Here is a 17,382-nt window from a genome sequence, read left to right on the forward strand (position 1 = left end):
TGCAACAAGGATATCTTGGCAAAAATAGAAGGGCTTGGCCCCCTTGATGTGCCCTTGAATCAGAAAAGAAGTCTTAGTTTGGCCTTCCCGTGAGTCAGTGTGGTCATTAGAGACTCCCCGTGGAAACAGCAGTGTCATTCGGTTTAGATCTATCGCTTGGCTTTTAGCGGCAAAAACTTATTTTCTTACCATACCACGTTCAATTAGGATTTCTAATTGAGTATATTCAGGTTACCATCTCGCTTGTTAGATAACTGTTTGTTTAGTCAGAGAACGCAGTTGTTTGCTGCGCTATTCGCCATGTTTTCGGACACTTACGCAAAACGGATTGTATTTGGATAGGATGAAGCCGACAGTTGTTACTGGCGGTTCGAATCCATGTTTGCACAGGCGTTTTACGGGTAATACGTGCTAATAGATTCGGTCATTAAGCGAGATGTTTATAAACTAAAAACATCAGCGGCCACGCGCCTTTACACCTGAACATATCTGTCAATATCAGAAACAACCTGAATCTAAAAACGATTTCCGTTGCTCGTCATTTCTTACGTATATTTGTGTAGTGTATTATTGATTCGAGTATTTATGAACTAAAATAAAACCACTCATAAATACAAAGCACAACACAAGTATATCTATACTTTGATTTATAGAAAAGTTTTCCACTTCAAACAAAATGCCTCTGTTGATGCCTGATTGGTTGTAGTGAGGATTCCGCCATAATGACGTCAGAGTTGTTTTTTGCCTGAACGGTATTTCCTACCAGAGCTGCGAGCCATTGATATTCAAAGACAGTTACTGTAACAAGCGCTGAGAAAAACAACTTATTCATCGCCTTCGGCTACAAAGCAATCTTTTATTTATATCGATGCGCTAAAAATAGGTACCCGCCTTATCAAATCTATAAACTGATGCTTAGTTTATTTTATATTAAACATTAACTCTAAATTTAGAAAATCAGAATCCAAAAATAGTCGTCACACGGATATATTTAGCGGATCAGCCCACGGTGTGTAGACAAAACACTAGATGTGTTCTTTTAATAGCTTATATTTTCATACAACACCCAATTTAAAAACGTACGTAATGTAAAATATATATGATATGAGTACAAATAAATATAGTTTTCAGTCGAAAGTATTTCGTCGCAGGTTCGTCGTTTTTTTTTTTTAAAGTGATTTCCTTTCTTTTTTAACACTCCTTAAATTCGATTGTGACGTGGAGCCAACTGTTGTCAATAGCCATACAAAAATTTCACCAACGTCTTATATTTTACTTTTAGGCAAAACGTATGAAATCTATTTGGGAAAAGCAAAAGAAAATGAAAATCAGAGATTGTAAAGATGTTCTGTAATCAGCGCAATTTTCATGTGAGAGGTGTGACAAATACTAAGGATCGGTTGTATTTTTGATTGTCTGTATTATAGTCACCCCAAATCTTCAAACTCTATTATTATGTTTTACCGAAGAGCGCTTTATTCACAAATCCGATCTTCTAATCTCGCCCTTGATTGGGATCTGCTTGGTAAAATCGGATTCAGAACATAATCCGTCAATGTTTCATTAGTGCGATATTATTTAAGGATTAAATTGAAACTCTCCTTTGCCAATGATATTGTTTTGTAGAACAGCGTGAAGTAAAGTCGTCGATGAAGCGCCGTGATTGGTCAATTGCCGGTTGCGACTATTAGCAGCCGAGAGGCGGTTCAGACGCGCGCTGATTGGCTGACGAGGTACGTTATGTTCACTATTTACACGCGAGAATTGAGTCGTCATCTACAGAACCACACTGCTCACCAATTCGAACACATCGTCTCATCAAAATCGGCTCTTCTACGAAGAATATGGTTATTTAATCGTTCAACTGACTGCTTCATAATCAAACAACTTAGTCGAACGATCATGCTGCCTACAACGCAAAAGTTACGAAGTTCGTTCAGTATCTGTAGTATGTTGGGTATGGCTGAAGAAACTGAGGAGCGCGATAGGACACCGCCACCACCAGCAGAACCACCAATACCGGCGACAGATATCAACCGCTGTCGATACCAATCAGAGGATGATGACGATGACAATAACATCGATGACGATATGGTTGATGTAGAAACTGTTGAAAATCAACAAGAAACTGTAATCAAAGTTGCGCAGTTGTCACCGATTAGTGACTGTGAGGAGAATAAGGAAAATAAATACGAGGACAAAATGTACGATTCTAGTCACGACGATTCCGGTTCTAGTTCACCGGATAAACGCGATAGCGATGATAAGAGTGATAAGTCGGATTCTAACGACGAAAAGGTGAAAAACTCTCGCGGTGAGAAACCGCCGTTCAGTTATAACGCGTTGATAATGATGGCGATTCGTAGTTCACCCGAAAAACGACTCACATTAAACGGAATTTACGAATTCATTATGAAAAACTTTCCGTATTATCAAGAAAATAAACAAGGTTGGCAAAATTCAATTCGTCATAATCTGAGTTTGAATAAGTGTTTCGTTAAAGTACCCAGACATTACGATGATCCGGGTAAAGGTAACTATTGGATGTTAGATCCTTCGAGTGATGATGTATTTATTGGCGGTACGACAGGTAAACTGAGAAGAAGATCGACTACGGCCTCGAGGAGTCGACTCGCCGCTTTTAAACGTACGGGATATTATCAACGTTTTCCTGCTGGACTTTACCCGGCGTACGGCGCCGATAAACCGACGCATGTTTGGCCGGGAATGATACCGTATAATCACGCATCAAATGCAGCTTTGGCAATGTCTCGTTTCGCCTACCCGTACGGAGGACTCATGCCCTCAGCCGCGCCTGCAATTCACAGACCCGTTCCGTCTAGTAACTTTTCTGTCGATAGACTATTAGGAAGTGATGTTCGCGTGCCAGTGTCTCCTACGCATTCACCAGTTATGAGACCCGGTACTATAATACCGAATTCAGGAGTTCCGAATTCTCCTCCAAATATCTACTACCATCCACAGCTAGCCGCGCATCCCGCTTTCGATGCTTATTTACGAACAATGTCGATGGCCTCGATAGCCGCGCATCAGAGTCAAGCGATGTCGCAGCATTCACCGCCGTCAACTCCACCACCGATGAGGCTGAGAACACCGGAATCTGTGTATCAACAAACTGTACCGATACTAGCTCAAACTAGTTGATCATTTAAAAACAAAATTTTGTGATTTAAAACTGACAATTCGCCCGATTTGACAATAAACACTTTTTGAACTGATCTCATACGTCCGTTTCGCTTAAAGTGGAAAATTAGAACACTTTCGACATAGATACTCATTGTGCTAAAAGTTATAATTTATTTTCACCTCAAACGAACTGTGGTAAGTTAACGTATATTTTACCTCAAGGAGAATTGATTGTAAAATTGTTTCAAACAAATGGTTAATAATGGATTAATGTATTTCTTGTAAAAATGTAAAATAAATACGAAGACGATGATATGTTAATATAAATTGTTTACTTCTTATGTTTTGTTCGAGGCTATTCACTAATGCTTCTTTCATTCGAGTTACTTTAATCAATTACATGAAACGGATCTCTAATTTTATACTTCTAAAAGCTTCTCTATTGACACTCACTCGTGGATGAAATATTACAGATTTTTATCAGTATTATTGAACTACAATATTCAACACACGTTTATATATAACAGATCAATTAGATTCGCCCCGTAGTTATTTGTAAACAATCTATTTTATAAATTATGCCGTTGCTTTTAAATGTCGCAATATATTTAGTTAAGACTGTCTTTCAAAAGTATTCACGCACTTCATTATTGAAAACAGTTTCAGCCCGAAGCAACAGTTCTATTCGTATTTAATAATAAACTGTATAAACTACACATAAACTTCGATCGACACTTTGATTTCCACCATCAAACAAACAGAATCTACTGGATCCATACCGCGGCCACAGCACAGGTCAACAATCATTCACAAACCACACGTTCAATTCTATTCGAACATCGATTTTTTGCGGATTGGAATTCTGGATTTTTCTAGCCATTTAAATCATTGATATTTTATTTATAAATAAAACTTTTCGAACGACGGGAAAATTGAATTGTATTGGATATCAATCGAGATGCACAGTTGGTGGCGAGGAATTGTTAAATCACAACCAATTTTATAACGTCATTACTCAATATTGCAATCGGGTACGATTTTCGGATGCGAATTGGGTGCGGATATAGATCCGAATATCGATGACGTTTGGCGATGGTCTCCGACATTTCAACAATGTAATTCGAGTCCAAATGATTTCATCAATCGCTGCGCGCTGGTAATGACGTACAATGAAATGGTAAGTATTGTTTATCAGAGAGTCAAATTTGCAAAGTCATCTTCTAATTTTAACTCGAATGATACAATTCGATGTATAAATATAGAATAATATTTTCATCGGTGCAAATTGTGAACCAAAACAGATCGAATAGGAATATCGATTCTGAGAAGACTCTTACAATGAATCTAACTTTAAAAGCGCCCTAAAATCACCCTTAGGAGATCTTTGAATGTCAAAGGTATTAGATGTTATTGTCACCTGTGATTCGCTTTAACCCGGTATAAGTACCGCTACAAAAATACTTGAATGCGTCCTTTCTCTGAATATACAACGCCATCTGTCGGCGAGGCGAAATATTACCATCTCTGCATTTTTCTCGTTGTGCGAAACGTTATTTTTAAAAAAATAGCAGGGAATCATTGCATAAAGCAATTACATCAATTAAACGTGCTGGGATAGAGTGCAGTATTCCGAACGGGACTTGTATTTATATGAGGGTTTATTCAACGAACTCGTGACCACGACAGCAGTATACGTTCATTATAGCTAATGAATATGAGATTAAAGAGCGTGGCAGGCGGTCATAAAGACGACACACGAGTGATGTTTACATCAGCGCTGGTAGTCCACATCAGCACCTGCAAACCTCTGCGACACAGCTAACAATCTATACCCGCATGCCCACAGTAGCACTGATTACTAACAGCTATAATAATCTCATCATTTTTCGACGTTTAAAAACACATTTTCATAGAATTTTTTACTAAAAACCCGCGTCGAGTGATTCTTTTTTTTAATAGTTTTAATGAATATACCATCAATTATATACACCGGGTTACCTCCTTTCAACGGCTGATGTACGTAGATATATACCAGCCGTGCGAGGAATTATACTGGATCATCCGGTACGAAACAATTTGTATATTAATAAGCGTTGAAGCGAAAGTTCTTTTAAGATAATTATCACAAAAACAAAAAAAAAGTTATAATAGCTGAACCATTTTCCTGCGTGCACGAATATGCACGTAAACTAACTGACAAGAGGAACATAGAGTTGAAAAAATCTGAAACTTCAGTATCGCATTTCTGAACTCTTTATGAAAGCAGCTGCGGAAATCACTCGCAAACGTATTTTGTAAATATCCGCGATGTTTGCAAATAATGAAGTTTTTTGTTTGTCAGAGCGAAGAAACAAACTGGCGGCTTATGTTGTTGCCTTCATGCGAGCAAAGTTGATGTACATATACAAACAGGTAACAAATATATACATTGTTGTGACAGCTAGTCTTCGTCTTCACACGAAAATAGCAGCCGCCTGGAAATATTTACGTCTATTCAGACGAGCAACTGTCTTCAGTAGAATCAGACTTCAGGTAAATTGTTTCTAAACGCCAACAAACGCTTGTAAACATCGCAATAATTAGTAATTAACAACTACAAGTTGTTTTGAATATCTTTACATCATCGTTTGTGGCTTTAAAGGTTGTTTATGTAATTTAGTTAGTATTTACGCTACTTAACATTACACAGCCAATCTAAAGGTTTCTTTTTGTGTATGATTATTTTATTGAGGCGAAAACAAAACACTTAGAACGATAGAACTGCTATCCGTATTTTTGAATATAAGCATGTATCAATCTATTTCTGCGCAATCATGGATTGGTATTCTGAAATCCCGTGTTTTTTTTTCCTATCAGTATTTAGTTAGAGATTGATTGTTTGACATGTTTGGATGTGTGTTTGAACTCCGGGGTCTCTATCTATATCCAACAAAATGATCCATGAACAACACATGCTTTTCTATCATCCTCGATTCTTGCATACGCGCGCGAGAATATAGCGTGCAAAATACAACTCTAACCGATTCTTTAGAGAAATGCAAGAAGCCCTCGCGTGCCAGGGTTCGTATTTTTGGTTTTCAACCTGGGCGGGCATCTTGCGAAATGTTAGAATAATATTGACGTCAATGATTTCCACAAACAAACTTCAATCTTCGAATATCTCTTGTTATCTTTAGCTTCGTCGCGAAATGAAATAATCCCATTTACTCCGAACCGAAAAACAAAAATTGTACAATAACATCAATATTTAAGCGCCCGCTCACAATTACCAATTTTCTATCGAAACGCTGCGAAAACAAATATTTGACTGACGAAGATAAACGATAGAAAATTAATGCAAATATTTTCTGTATCGCGAAATTTGAGAAGTAATTGTCAACGACTAATGGAAACAATCATTTTTGTTTCGATGTGACCTTCCATAATGTTCGCTTGTTGACGCTTTACGCGAGAAAGTTATAGAATTTCGCAATTGTAACCCGGGTTGTTTAAATTTGCGATTAGATTTAGTTGGATGTAAACACCGTTTGACTATAAGACGAGTAAATCAAATATTATTGTGCCACCTAACCACTGTGTCGACGTGAATACACTGGATTATGGGTTCTGTTTGTTTGACAAACATTAGAAATGTTTTGTCCACGTTTCGGTTAAAGTTTCGACGTCTGCATTGTCGATTCAACCGGAACTGGTCAATGGCCGCTCCCAACGCGATGTCGATTCAAGTCAATTTCTCTTCGCAATTTCAACGTTTTTTGTTCTGATGGAAACATATTTTTCTACCTGTTTACAAATTACAAGTGTTTAAGAATGGGAATCTTGCACCGTATTTAACTCGGTGCTTTGCGACACTCGAGTGAACTATCTAAGAATACCGACCGATCACTCGTCGAGTTAAGGACCGATTTCCCGCTGAGATGAGCGTGAAATTTAGATTTTCTTACACAAACTTTTTGATACCTTCTGCCGCGCGACAATTGTCCAATGATTAGTGTAATCACTTGCGATGTCGTTAACTTACACAATAGATAAAACAAATTGATGAAAATGCACCCTCGATCGGGGAAAGTCGTTGCTATGCCCTTAGATCTATTTCGAAAATAATTTTCTTGAAATCATCAGTTTTAAATTGTGTGGGTGTCTTAAGTTAGATATCGTGCATAGAGAAGTGAAAGAAGTATCAAATTCTTTATCATTGAAATAGATTTGTTAGTGATCGTAACAAATTCTGTCGTACTTTATTGTATTTCGATGAATTATGTTTGAATCCGTTCTATGTTTGAGTAATTTGTATTTATTCGCTTTAGATCAATTAGAAATTCCATACAGAGAATTATTGAATTAGAAACCGTTGACAACATTGCTAATTATTTTACGAGACGATGAACAAACACAGTTCAGTCTAACACCTTCATCCGGGTAAAACTAACAATTATTTCAAAATGTGATTTTATCGTAGACATGAGATTGAAGGGCAGGGGGTGATTTTACCCTTGGGCCCTCAGTCATCGCGATCCTAGGCCGGTTATCTGGTTTCCGCGATACATTCGGCTGTAATCAGGCGTACGAGTTTGGCGATAAAGTGTCTTACAAGCAGCAGACAAGAGGTTACTTCCTCCTAGGAGCGGACAATCTGTACCGGACAGGTGGGCTGTTTTCATTTTGTGTGAAGTTGTGAAAAATATGCTTATGATGGAGACTTCACGACTGAAGTACTTAACCGGTTGCCATCCGATCATCTTCGTTTCATCAATTAACGGTACCATCCTGAACAGGGAGGGAACCATCCTGAACAAGGGGGATACTCTCTTGAACGATAGCCTCTTGAGACCTGTTGGATTTGGAGCTCGTATACTTTCAAATCAGTAAACTTTAACCCAATACACTTGAAATTGAATGAAACAATCGAATCGAGACCAGAACAAAAACACGCTTCAAAGAAGATGTTTTTAGTTTTGCAAACGGACAAGTTTTAGGTGGTTGATTCGCGGAAACGTCTACAGAAGACATTCTTTTTTCTGCAGAAGTAAAAAAAGAACCTCATTAAGCATCAGTATATACGTAAGGTACTTAGTAGCGACATCTCATGTCGTTTTATGGGTACATGCATTGTCAGCATGTCATGTTTGTGGGTTTTACAATAAAAACAGGTAATTTTCCGGGGGCAACGCCAACAAACTCCGTACGTTCCATAAGTTGACTGGTTTATAAATTGAATTTCGCTCGGATAACTTCCCTTGACGCGATATGACAGCGGCTACAATAGCATTGCGGTCGTGTTTTAGAGGCAACCCTCAGGCAGATGGGCCTGTCAAATATCCTGCCTTTCAATACCCTTCACAATACCCCTTAGAATATCTCTGATGAAAATCTATTCATTTCCCAGCAGGGTCATAACGTTTTTGCGCGACTATTTTTCAACATTTGATCACTCCATTTATGGCCGTCCAATCAAAATATTTTGCAAGCATTAGTTAGCTGTTTATACATAAGCAAAGTGGCTTATAAAGTGTTAAAGATGACGTCGGTTGAATAGCCTGAGAACAATCAACGACTTATAATTCAAATCAACTCATTTTACCGTGTATTCTTCTTGCCAGAAATTGTATATTAGAATAAGATAATGTAAGTATTTGTTGTCAGTCCTGAAGCGTATATATGGAAGTCATTTCGTGGCATTAATCCGAAGTCTGCCAGTCATTTCCTTGTCAATGATCGCATTAAATCGCTTTTAACCGGACGATATAATTAATATGTCACTTTTCTGAAAAGGTTTCGATGACATCTACATGTAAATATGAGCTTTCCGTTTTTAAATCATTTTACTTCGTTCAAATGATTATAAAGGTTTGTTCATTCATCCGCTACATTTCACCAGACATTTAAAAATCCCATCATCAAATTGCGAACGATTCTTCAGATGAAATATGAACATTACTCGTGAATTCCTGATCTTTGAGGAAATAGCATTTCATCATCGCAAGCTGTTCACGTGTAAACTGTTGCAAATCTTTCTTGTAGCTGTATAATATGCATGTACATATGTACTTGTATATAACAAACATAATTCTGTTCGATAAACTCCTCAACTGCCAACCATGATTACATTTACTAATATTTAGACTGATTCAGTCATAAACAAACTAGATGCAACTTAAAACGCCTCTTGTTGGTCAATACAACATCCACGTACCCCATTTGTATTTGACTATGGAAAACTAGATGTGGGTGTCGAATGATCTGGCTCGATTTGCACCAAAGGTCGGTATCTTTTTGTTGGTTTCCCATGGAAAAAACATGTAATTGCAAATGGAGACTACGTGCGATTACCAAAAAATCAGCGTGTCCTAGATTGGACGTCACGGTTATTCGTGTAGCCTGGTCGGGGGTATTTCCATTGACAAAAAGGTGTCTGTTGTCATGTTTATATCGTTCGGATTCTTTACAATATTTACCGACTGTTCAATGTTTGTTATATTTTATATTCTGAATTCTAAACAATCGAATATATTCTTCTTCGTTCTGGCATTCACACGTACACTTGTGGATAGACTCCGCGAGATTATCTTTCATGAAAAACAGAAAACATATAAAAAAAATGCTCTCAGAAACATAGTTTGAATGCTGATCTATTTGATATGTGACAATGAAAAAACTGTTGGGAGTCTCGGCATGTTACATACTCGCTAGAAAACCGTATTTGTGTAAAAACACTAGGTTTGCCTTTCATTAGTTTCTTTTATGAAAACAAGCATTGTTTGACAACACCTGTCACCGAGATGGCGAACATTCACAACGTTATTCAATTCAATCTAGAAAAACAACCACATGATTTTTGTCTGCGACTTTTTTTCCATTCAGTCACAAACTATAGGTCGCCTGTAATGATTATTTAATGCGCAAATTGGGTCCATTTGCTGGTTTATTCTTATCTTATCTATTTTCGGAATTTGACGTTAAAGGTCACAGGGACTAACGCGTATATTTCTGCGTTAAAATTAATCTTCGCTTATATATTATCATATTTGATACGAACAAATACGACAACAATTTATGTGTAAATACTGCGAGGCTTTCTTTTATAGAATTACTTTCAGATTTTCTTTGTTGTCAGATAAATATCTGGTGTTTTAATGGCGGCTTTTCGGGCTTTTATCAATCCTGACTTAATACGCAGTGTCGCCTTTCTTCAAATCTTTTCAAAAATATTTGTGTCTTTTCTTATTCATTTCATCGATTCTCTCGCTACACGGCACCGATATTATGCGCTCCTTAGAGTTCTTTTTTCGTTTGACAGCTATAGAGTCAATAAACAACAGATCTTGTTATGAAGGTATTCGGCTCTCCCCGGGTCGTTCCTATAGACCAGACGAACCAAAAGAAATCGTTGATAATTAGGTGGGAGGGGTTAAGCCGGAATTGTTGATAGAAATATTTTGCCGTGAGCGCCATAATCTTGCAAACAAGCAGAAAAGCCTAAACAATGTGTGATCTTTTCATTGAATTGGACGCCATATAAGGTTCACCAAAATGCCACACAGGTAACCACCAGCCCGTGAAATTGTCCATAATTTTATTTTTCACTTCTACCGTCAATATTATTTCCAGCTCAGATCCAATTTATTGATATCTAGCAATGGGTTTTGTCTGTTCTTTACGCATTTCTGCGGATACCCGGAGGTGGTTCGAATACTGTATTAGCTAAAAATGACAGCTGGTTTAAAATGTATTAGTTCTACCCCTGATGAGATTCTTCAATGCTTTTCAAACGTTATTCATGTTTTATCAATCGCCGCCTATTTGACGAAAGAATAACTACATTACGGTTGAACACGAGCTCGTGCTGATAGCGAATAAAGAAATGTTTCAAAATACAATTAACATCACGGGATAGTGAAAAAACTTGGTCCAACGTTTTTACTGGTCCTAGTTTATTGGCTGACGTATTTAGAAGTGAATAAGACGTCTTTAGAAAATGGTGATAGAAATATTCACCGGTCCATATTTTTATCTGGTATTCCGATCACAATAGTTAGATGGCCAGTGTAAAAGGAGCAGGCAGTTAACGCCACGAGCGTATTTGCCAAAATAACATTAATATCAGCTACGATCTATAAGCGGTTGTTTGTAATTTCACGGAACCCCGTGAATGACTATGGATTATATTCATTCAAACTTCAGGCTAAGCCCCGAAGGGTCATATTTGATCCTGGCCTATACAAAACCCATCTGCAGTTATTCTCATGCGCTCTTTTGGTGGAATTTTGTCCGAATTTTATGCGGACGAATCGTGATTATGTCTTATCTTTGAGAATTATCAAGATGCTAGTCACACGCCGCGACCGGGGTCGACAGCGGGGCCCACACCCGCACGTTCGAGCCTTTGCGTCATTCTGACGTAACCGAACACGACCAGATCGAGTCTCGTTTTACGCTACGTTGACGCTCTCTTAATCGAGTAAGTTATGACGTTACTTCCATAACTCTTTCCATAGAAATTGAAGCGAATATTCTGAATTGGAACACATGTTAGATGACTGTTTCGTTACTAGGCCCATGTCTGCATCGACGTTACTCGCTCATCGACTCGGCAGGATACCTTTCAATATCGTATTAACTCGGTCAGGTAAAACTCTGTTATAAGAGCGATCCCACGAGGACGATCCCGCCCTAACACAACGGCTAATTGCCTGAGCATGCGAGCTCTCAGTTGACGACTAATTGGCAAGTTAAATCCCGGTAGCCGGTAATGATTAGAAAAGAAAAGGTTTACATTGATCGATCATCAAATGAATCCCTTGTGATATTACGCTATAACAAAGCAATGATCCGTCGACTCGGAGAAAGTGGTTGCGGTGCAAATTTACCTCTGATCAATTATATAGTTTTCGTAAAGCCGACGATGGGAAGCGGGAGGTGACAATTTCACAAAGGGAGCTATTGAATTCGTTTGTTTCTTCGACAAACTTTCAAAATGAAGGACCCGCGTCTTTTTATTGTAAAACGATACGCGAGGTGACCAAGTAAAACAAATTGACACTCGACATTGCACGGATCTTTGTCTAAGCCGATAATATTAGTAATTCCTGCGCAACAACCGATGAGTTTCTATTGATCTATTGAGTAATACTCGATTAGCCGAGACGTCATTCATCCTTTAATTTAACCCCCGAAAAAAACCATCTCGAATCTTGTTTCCTTGGTAAGCATGTGACTCATTTACATATATAAAGTGACTTTTCTCTGATTTTCTCGAGCGATTAGAGACACGCCGCCAGTAGACCCCGCGGATATTTCCCACGGCGGAAACTATCAGCCGGATCGCCAGCGGGATCAATCTGAGAGTCTTCAAGTTTGACATTTCCGAAATATTTCAAAGAGCCGCCTGCTATTTTGTGAATGTTTTCACGTTAAATTCCAGTTCTTTTCGGACTCTTTTACCTGCCGTAAGAACAAAAAGTTGGGTTAGAATTTTGGGGCTACGCCGTCGGGCATCTGCTGGTTTAATGACTGTATCGGGTTTTCTCAATTAAAATGAATTACTTTGAACGTGATTTTGCTATATTTGGCTGTAAATATAACATCTTGCATAGCGGGGGAACGTATTGACACGTGTTACAGTCATCTTTATTTGCTGACAATTATTTTTTTCTAAGTTCAGATTTCAGGCACGCAGAAAATCCCGAAAAAAAATCAATATAGAACTGACGATATTTTGCTTTAAATGTGAATTTATTCTTCTGCAACGTTTCGGCTGCAATCTAATAGCCATCATCAGACATACTGAAAAAGGCCTTTTAATCCATCTGTCCTTTAACCTGTGATAGCTATTGCGTAGATAAAAGTCACAACGTTGCAGACAAATACTTTCACTTCTAACAGAAAATTTCGCCCTTTTTATTGGATTTATTGTGGGATTTTCACAACGTATTCGGCTTTCTCAGAAATTCTGTATTAGATTTTATCACTCAGATGTTTTAGAATAGGGGAAAGGAAAGAGAGATCGTCGTGATTCTTTCATTGCTGTAGTTTCCTGTACAGTAGTCCCGCAAGGTTTTGTTTGCGCCGGCAGCGACTGACCATTCCGTAATGAACATCGACCACCGAGTCATCACGACATGCTTATCTAAATGACCAGCACTATAATCATTGTATTAAATCCCTAAGCATTGTTACAGTATCCATTGTAGTTCCGTTATAACAACAGCGGGATACTTTTTACTAGACTGGCGTTACACACCTAAAATCGTTAAATTTGACCAGCGGCAATGATCCGATTGCAGCGGTCATTCTCCACGCTCTTAGAAACGACTCTACGACCATCGCTGACCATTCAGTGGACACACGACGTCATATTGTTACAGCTATATTATTATGTTTAGCTCTACACGACACGTCCCCCGAGGACTTTCTCGCGAATAATTCTTGCCTCCCGATTATCTTATGCTCAGCTGCTGTTTCGGGGCTTCCGATTGTCATCGACTGATGTTTGGTGGTTTAATTGAAGAGTCTAATTGCCTGCTTGGAAACATGTTTCTTAGTTTTCCTTCGACAAAGAATGATTCCTCATCAGACAATTTCTCGCGCTCAATTTGGTAGCTGATAATCCGGGGTTAATGTTGGCCTGTCAGATGCATGCTCCGGGGGTTGTGCTCTATGGTCACTCTATCCATCAGGCGTACATCCTCGTCTAGACTCTACAGTCTGCAGACACACCGTGCGTATGGCTACCATGAAATCGGACACTTGTGAAAAACACTCGAAACACAATTAGAAATCAAAGATATAAATGATTAAGAATTCATATTGATTTTCACAATGATTCCAAGATGGTCAAATCATCAAGTAGGTGTCGATGGGTCTTATGCATTTCTTTAAGAGTCTATTGTGAATCCCAGGGCGGCACTTCCTTATAGTTCGAATAACCAGAGGGTACCGAAACATCTTGGACAACGGGAATACTAAGTACGTAGTCAATCGATGCCCCAAATGAATAGAAGCAATTATTCAATATTCGATTCGATTTCTGATTGTTGTGTATCAGGGATGATCAACGCCACAAACGTGTCCAAAACATAATACAATGTATTGATAATCGGCATGATACCGATATATTTGAAAATATCCATTAATCTCGACAACCTGATCTCCGCATCTAATTTTTCAATTTGCCCGCGCTTATTTGTAGTTCAGCGGTTTGTTGGTAGATGGCTACACCTTACAGAGTATAAAAGAATCGGGCTACAATTCAATGAATAGAAGAATCAGCTCAGATGTAAACGTTCTAGTCCAGCGTTTCATATTCAATGCCTAGTAGCCACCGAGCTACGCGGAATCGTTAATTAGGATTTTGGGGCCAAAGCCGCCGCAACGAGTACCGCGGATTGGCCCGGACCGTAATCGAGGGCCAAATGATGATCAACATCACTGAGGGGCGACCGATTCTCTGGCCGCCCAGGAAATAGTTCTTCAATAATCTTTAACGCTTACATGATATTCAATCAATTATGCACCGAAAAGCCTGAGAAAAAACATTCGTGGATGATCTCCTGACAGCTGAGTTCGAATGATTTTGATTGATAGTACGCTTGCCAGGAGCAGTTTTGCTCCCGATCTCTAACTCGCTTGACATCTGACAGCGAATGCAGGTGTCGCAGGATTGGACAGGCAACCAGTCTACCCTCCTCTGGCATGCGAGTAGTAAGTTAGTTCGCGTATTTACCGCCAACGTTCTATCAAGGGGCAGCACATGACGGCGTGACCTGACAATCGGATTTTTCCACTGGCATTCGAGAGTAATCATTCAACTAAGACAGTCACTTCAACACTATTTTCTTTTAAACTAATTAATCCATCCAGCTAATTTTCAAGAAGAATCTGCTTTTAAAAGTGAGTTCTTCTTCAAAACGTTTCATTTCATTTTCTCTGGGTCAGCGAATCCGTAACTGGGAACCCACAGGCGCTCGATGCTAACGGACATCGCTTCTAAGAGGGTCCAGTTGCGAGGTTAAAAGAAAAAATGTAATGAGTCTTGGGAAACTAAGATGTGAACAACGCAAAGCAATTGATAAACGCTAACAAAAAAAAACAGAAAGCAACGAATCATAGAATCCGTGATGAGTCTGGTTGAATTTGCCACGTCATTTCGCAAGTCAATATCAAACATCAGTTATTTGTGACACGCGGTATTGGCCACAGATGTTCATTACGATGTTAACGTCGTGATTTTGTATCCTGTAATGGTTGATCGAGTTATGATTTAATTCCCACTTGAAACATAACCAGCTCCACCGCTGCTTGATTGTGTGCCAAATCGTAGACGAAGAAAGGAATCTATGACATACATTGCAGAATCTTTTTTTCGGTTTATTTTCCAATTAGGATAATTTGCTAGTGAGTAAACGCGTAGCCTGCACACAGACAGATATCGACTTATTCTAAACCACATGTTCATTCGCCTGGGATAAAACGTGTCACAGGTTGCATCGACGATAAAACTAAAAATAGTCGTTTACTCAACATCCAATATAGTGTCACAACTACAGCGGCAGAATGTTGTCTTCGAGTGGGATAAACTGGAAAAGCTACGGATTCGTATTTTCGGTGATTCTGGCTTTACTGGTGGAGAGCGGGGCGTTTTACGTCGGCGGTGGATTCACGTTCGAGTTGGAAGATCGAGAGAAAACTTGTTTATACCAGAGATTTGATGAAAACGGTGATAGATTTGCGGTCGATATGAGAGTCGTACGCGGCGGAAATAACGATATCGATGTAACGATTAAAAACGGTAAAGGAACGGAAATATACAATAAACAAAAGTTGCATATAGACAAGTTTGAGTTCGAATCAACTGTGGGAACATTCGAATTCTGTTTCAGCAACGAGTTTTCTACGTTTACGCATAAGCAAATATTCTTTAATTTGTACCCGGATCAAGTAGATTCTCTGGTCGAGGCGGCTGGAGGTAAATTAGTGCCTCGAGCAGAAACTCAAGTAGAATCAGCGCTAGAAAATATTCACGAGCATATGACCAAAGTGGGGCTTCTACAAATGAGTACAAAAAGTAAAAACCGATTAGGTTACAATACAGCGAAAGATCTGAACACGACGGTCTCGTGGATGGCTGTAGTTTATGTTGTGGCGATCATCGTTACAGGACTGGGTCAAGTCCTAGCATTGAAGAAACTATTCCCGACTAATCAAAGCGTTACTACGAAACCCGATGGTAAGGAGGTGACTTATGCTTATCAACCGGCGTAGGACTTTAAAAAAGTGGAAAACTGCTGACATGATTCGTCCAAAATATCGCGCTCAAAAACAGAGCTAATGAACACTTATAAACGTATAAATTGAACAATATTAATTCGTGTTTACATTAATATATTACATTTCATGTGGATGTGTAACTGCTGTAAAAATGATATTTGTATCGAGGAATTAAATATATATACGATGTATTCTATTGGAATTGGTTGTTGGTTTTTTACAGGGGCTTCCTCATTAGTAAGGATTCGTCAAAGAAAGAATTTGAAAAAAAAAATGATTTGCTTTGTTCAGACTAAAAAATTATTTAATTCATTTCGAACATCCCAGAAAAAATTACAAAATCTTGAGGTTTTTTATACGGCTAATGAATAATATATGATAAAAGTGGTTCGATGTAAGAATATCAAAAATACATAAAGATCACCTCTTTATGAGTTTTTGATAATGTAGATGATATAGCCTATATGTACATGTTCGATGTATATATATCGAAATGGAATTGACAAGAACATGTGACGGCCACAGAATTGAACAAGGATACATAGGAGCATTGATTTTCATTGAGAATTAATGCCATATGATCTTTGAAGCCATTCATTCAAACTGAGTAACAGATGGTTTTCATAAATCCAATACTCTACGTTTCTTATTTCAACATTTGCTGATATTACACGATGTGTACCCATCATACTAATCAATAGATGAATATTCCCAAATTACACACGAAATTAAAACAAAATAGCATTCATAGAACTGTGGAACCGGATGGATCTACATAAGACGACATGATAGAATGAGGTGGCATTTCCTCAAAAAATAAACGTAACACAACAACTTCAGTAAGAGCTATCAATACAATTGAAAATGCAACACCTAATGACCACCACTGAACACACATATTTAAATGTATGGCATTTTCGTGTGATTCTGCCGCTTTAGATATGTAGTCAAACTGCGTTTCAGTCACTA

General features: G+C 38.5%; 2 protein-coding genes across 2 annotated transcripts; both read left to right on the plus strand.

Moving 5' to 3' along the window:
* The first annotated feature begins 1,795 nt into the window (after positions 1–1,795).
* On the plus strand, positions 1,796–3,398 carry LOC141900870 (uncharacterized). Its single transcript, XM_074787924.1, has one exon. It carries the CDS (start codon positions 1,903–1,905, stop codon positions 3,163–3,165), a length of 1,263 nt encoding a protein of 420 aa, XP_074644025.1. The 5' UTR covers positions 1,796–1,902; the 3' UTR covers positions 3,166–3,398.
* A 12,069-nt stretch (positions 3,399–15,467) lies between these two features.
* On the plus strand, positions 15,468–16,575 carry LOC141900954 (transmembrane emp24 domain-containing protein 3-like). Its single transcript, XM_074787986.1, has one exon. It carries the CDS (start codon positions 15,700–15,702, stop codon positions 16,405–16,407), a length of 708 nt encoding a protein of 235 aa, XP_074644087.1. The 5' UTR covers positions 15,468–15,699; the 3' UTR covers positions 16,408–16,575.
* Positions 16,576–17,382: the final 807 nt, after the last annotated feature.

The sequence above is a fragment of the Tubulanus polymorphus genome, chromosome 1 (genome assembly GCF_964204645.1).
Source record: "Tubulanus polymorphus chromosome 1, tnTubPoly1.2, whole genome shotgun sequence".
In the NCBI taxonomy this organism is placed as follows: Eukaryota; Metazoa; Nemertea; class Palaeonemertea; order Tubulaniformes; family Tubulanidae; genus Tubulanus; species Tubulanus polymorphus.

Excerpts from the sequence above, each read along its gene's own strand:
- LOC141900870 (XM_074787924.1), top strand. The coding sequence starts at position 1,903 with ATGCTGCCTACAACGCAAAAGTTACGAAGTTCGTTCAGTATCTGTAGT.
- LOC141900954 (XM_074787986.1), top strand. The coding sequence starts at position 15,700 with ATGTTGTCTTCGAGTGGGATAAACTGGAAAAGCTACGGATTCGTATTT.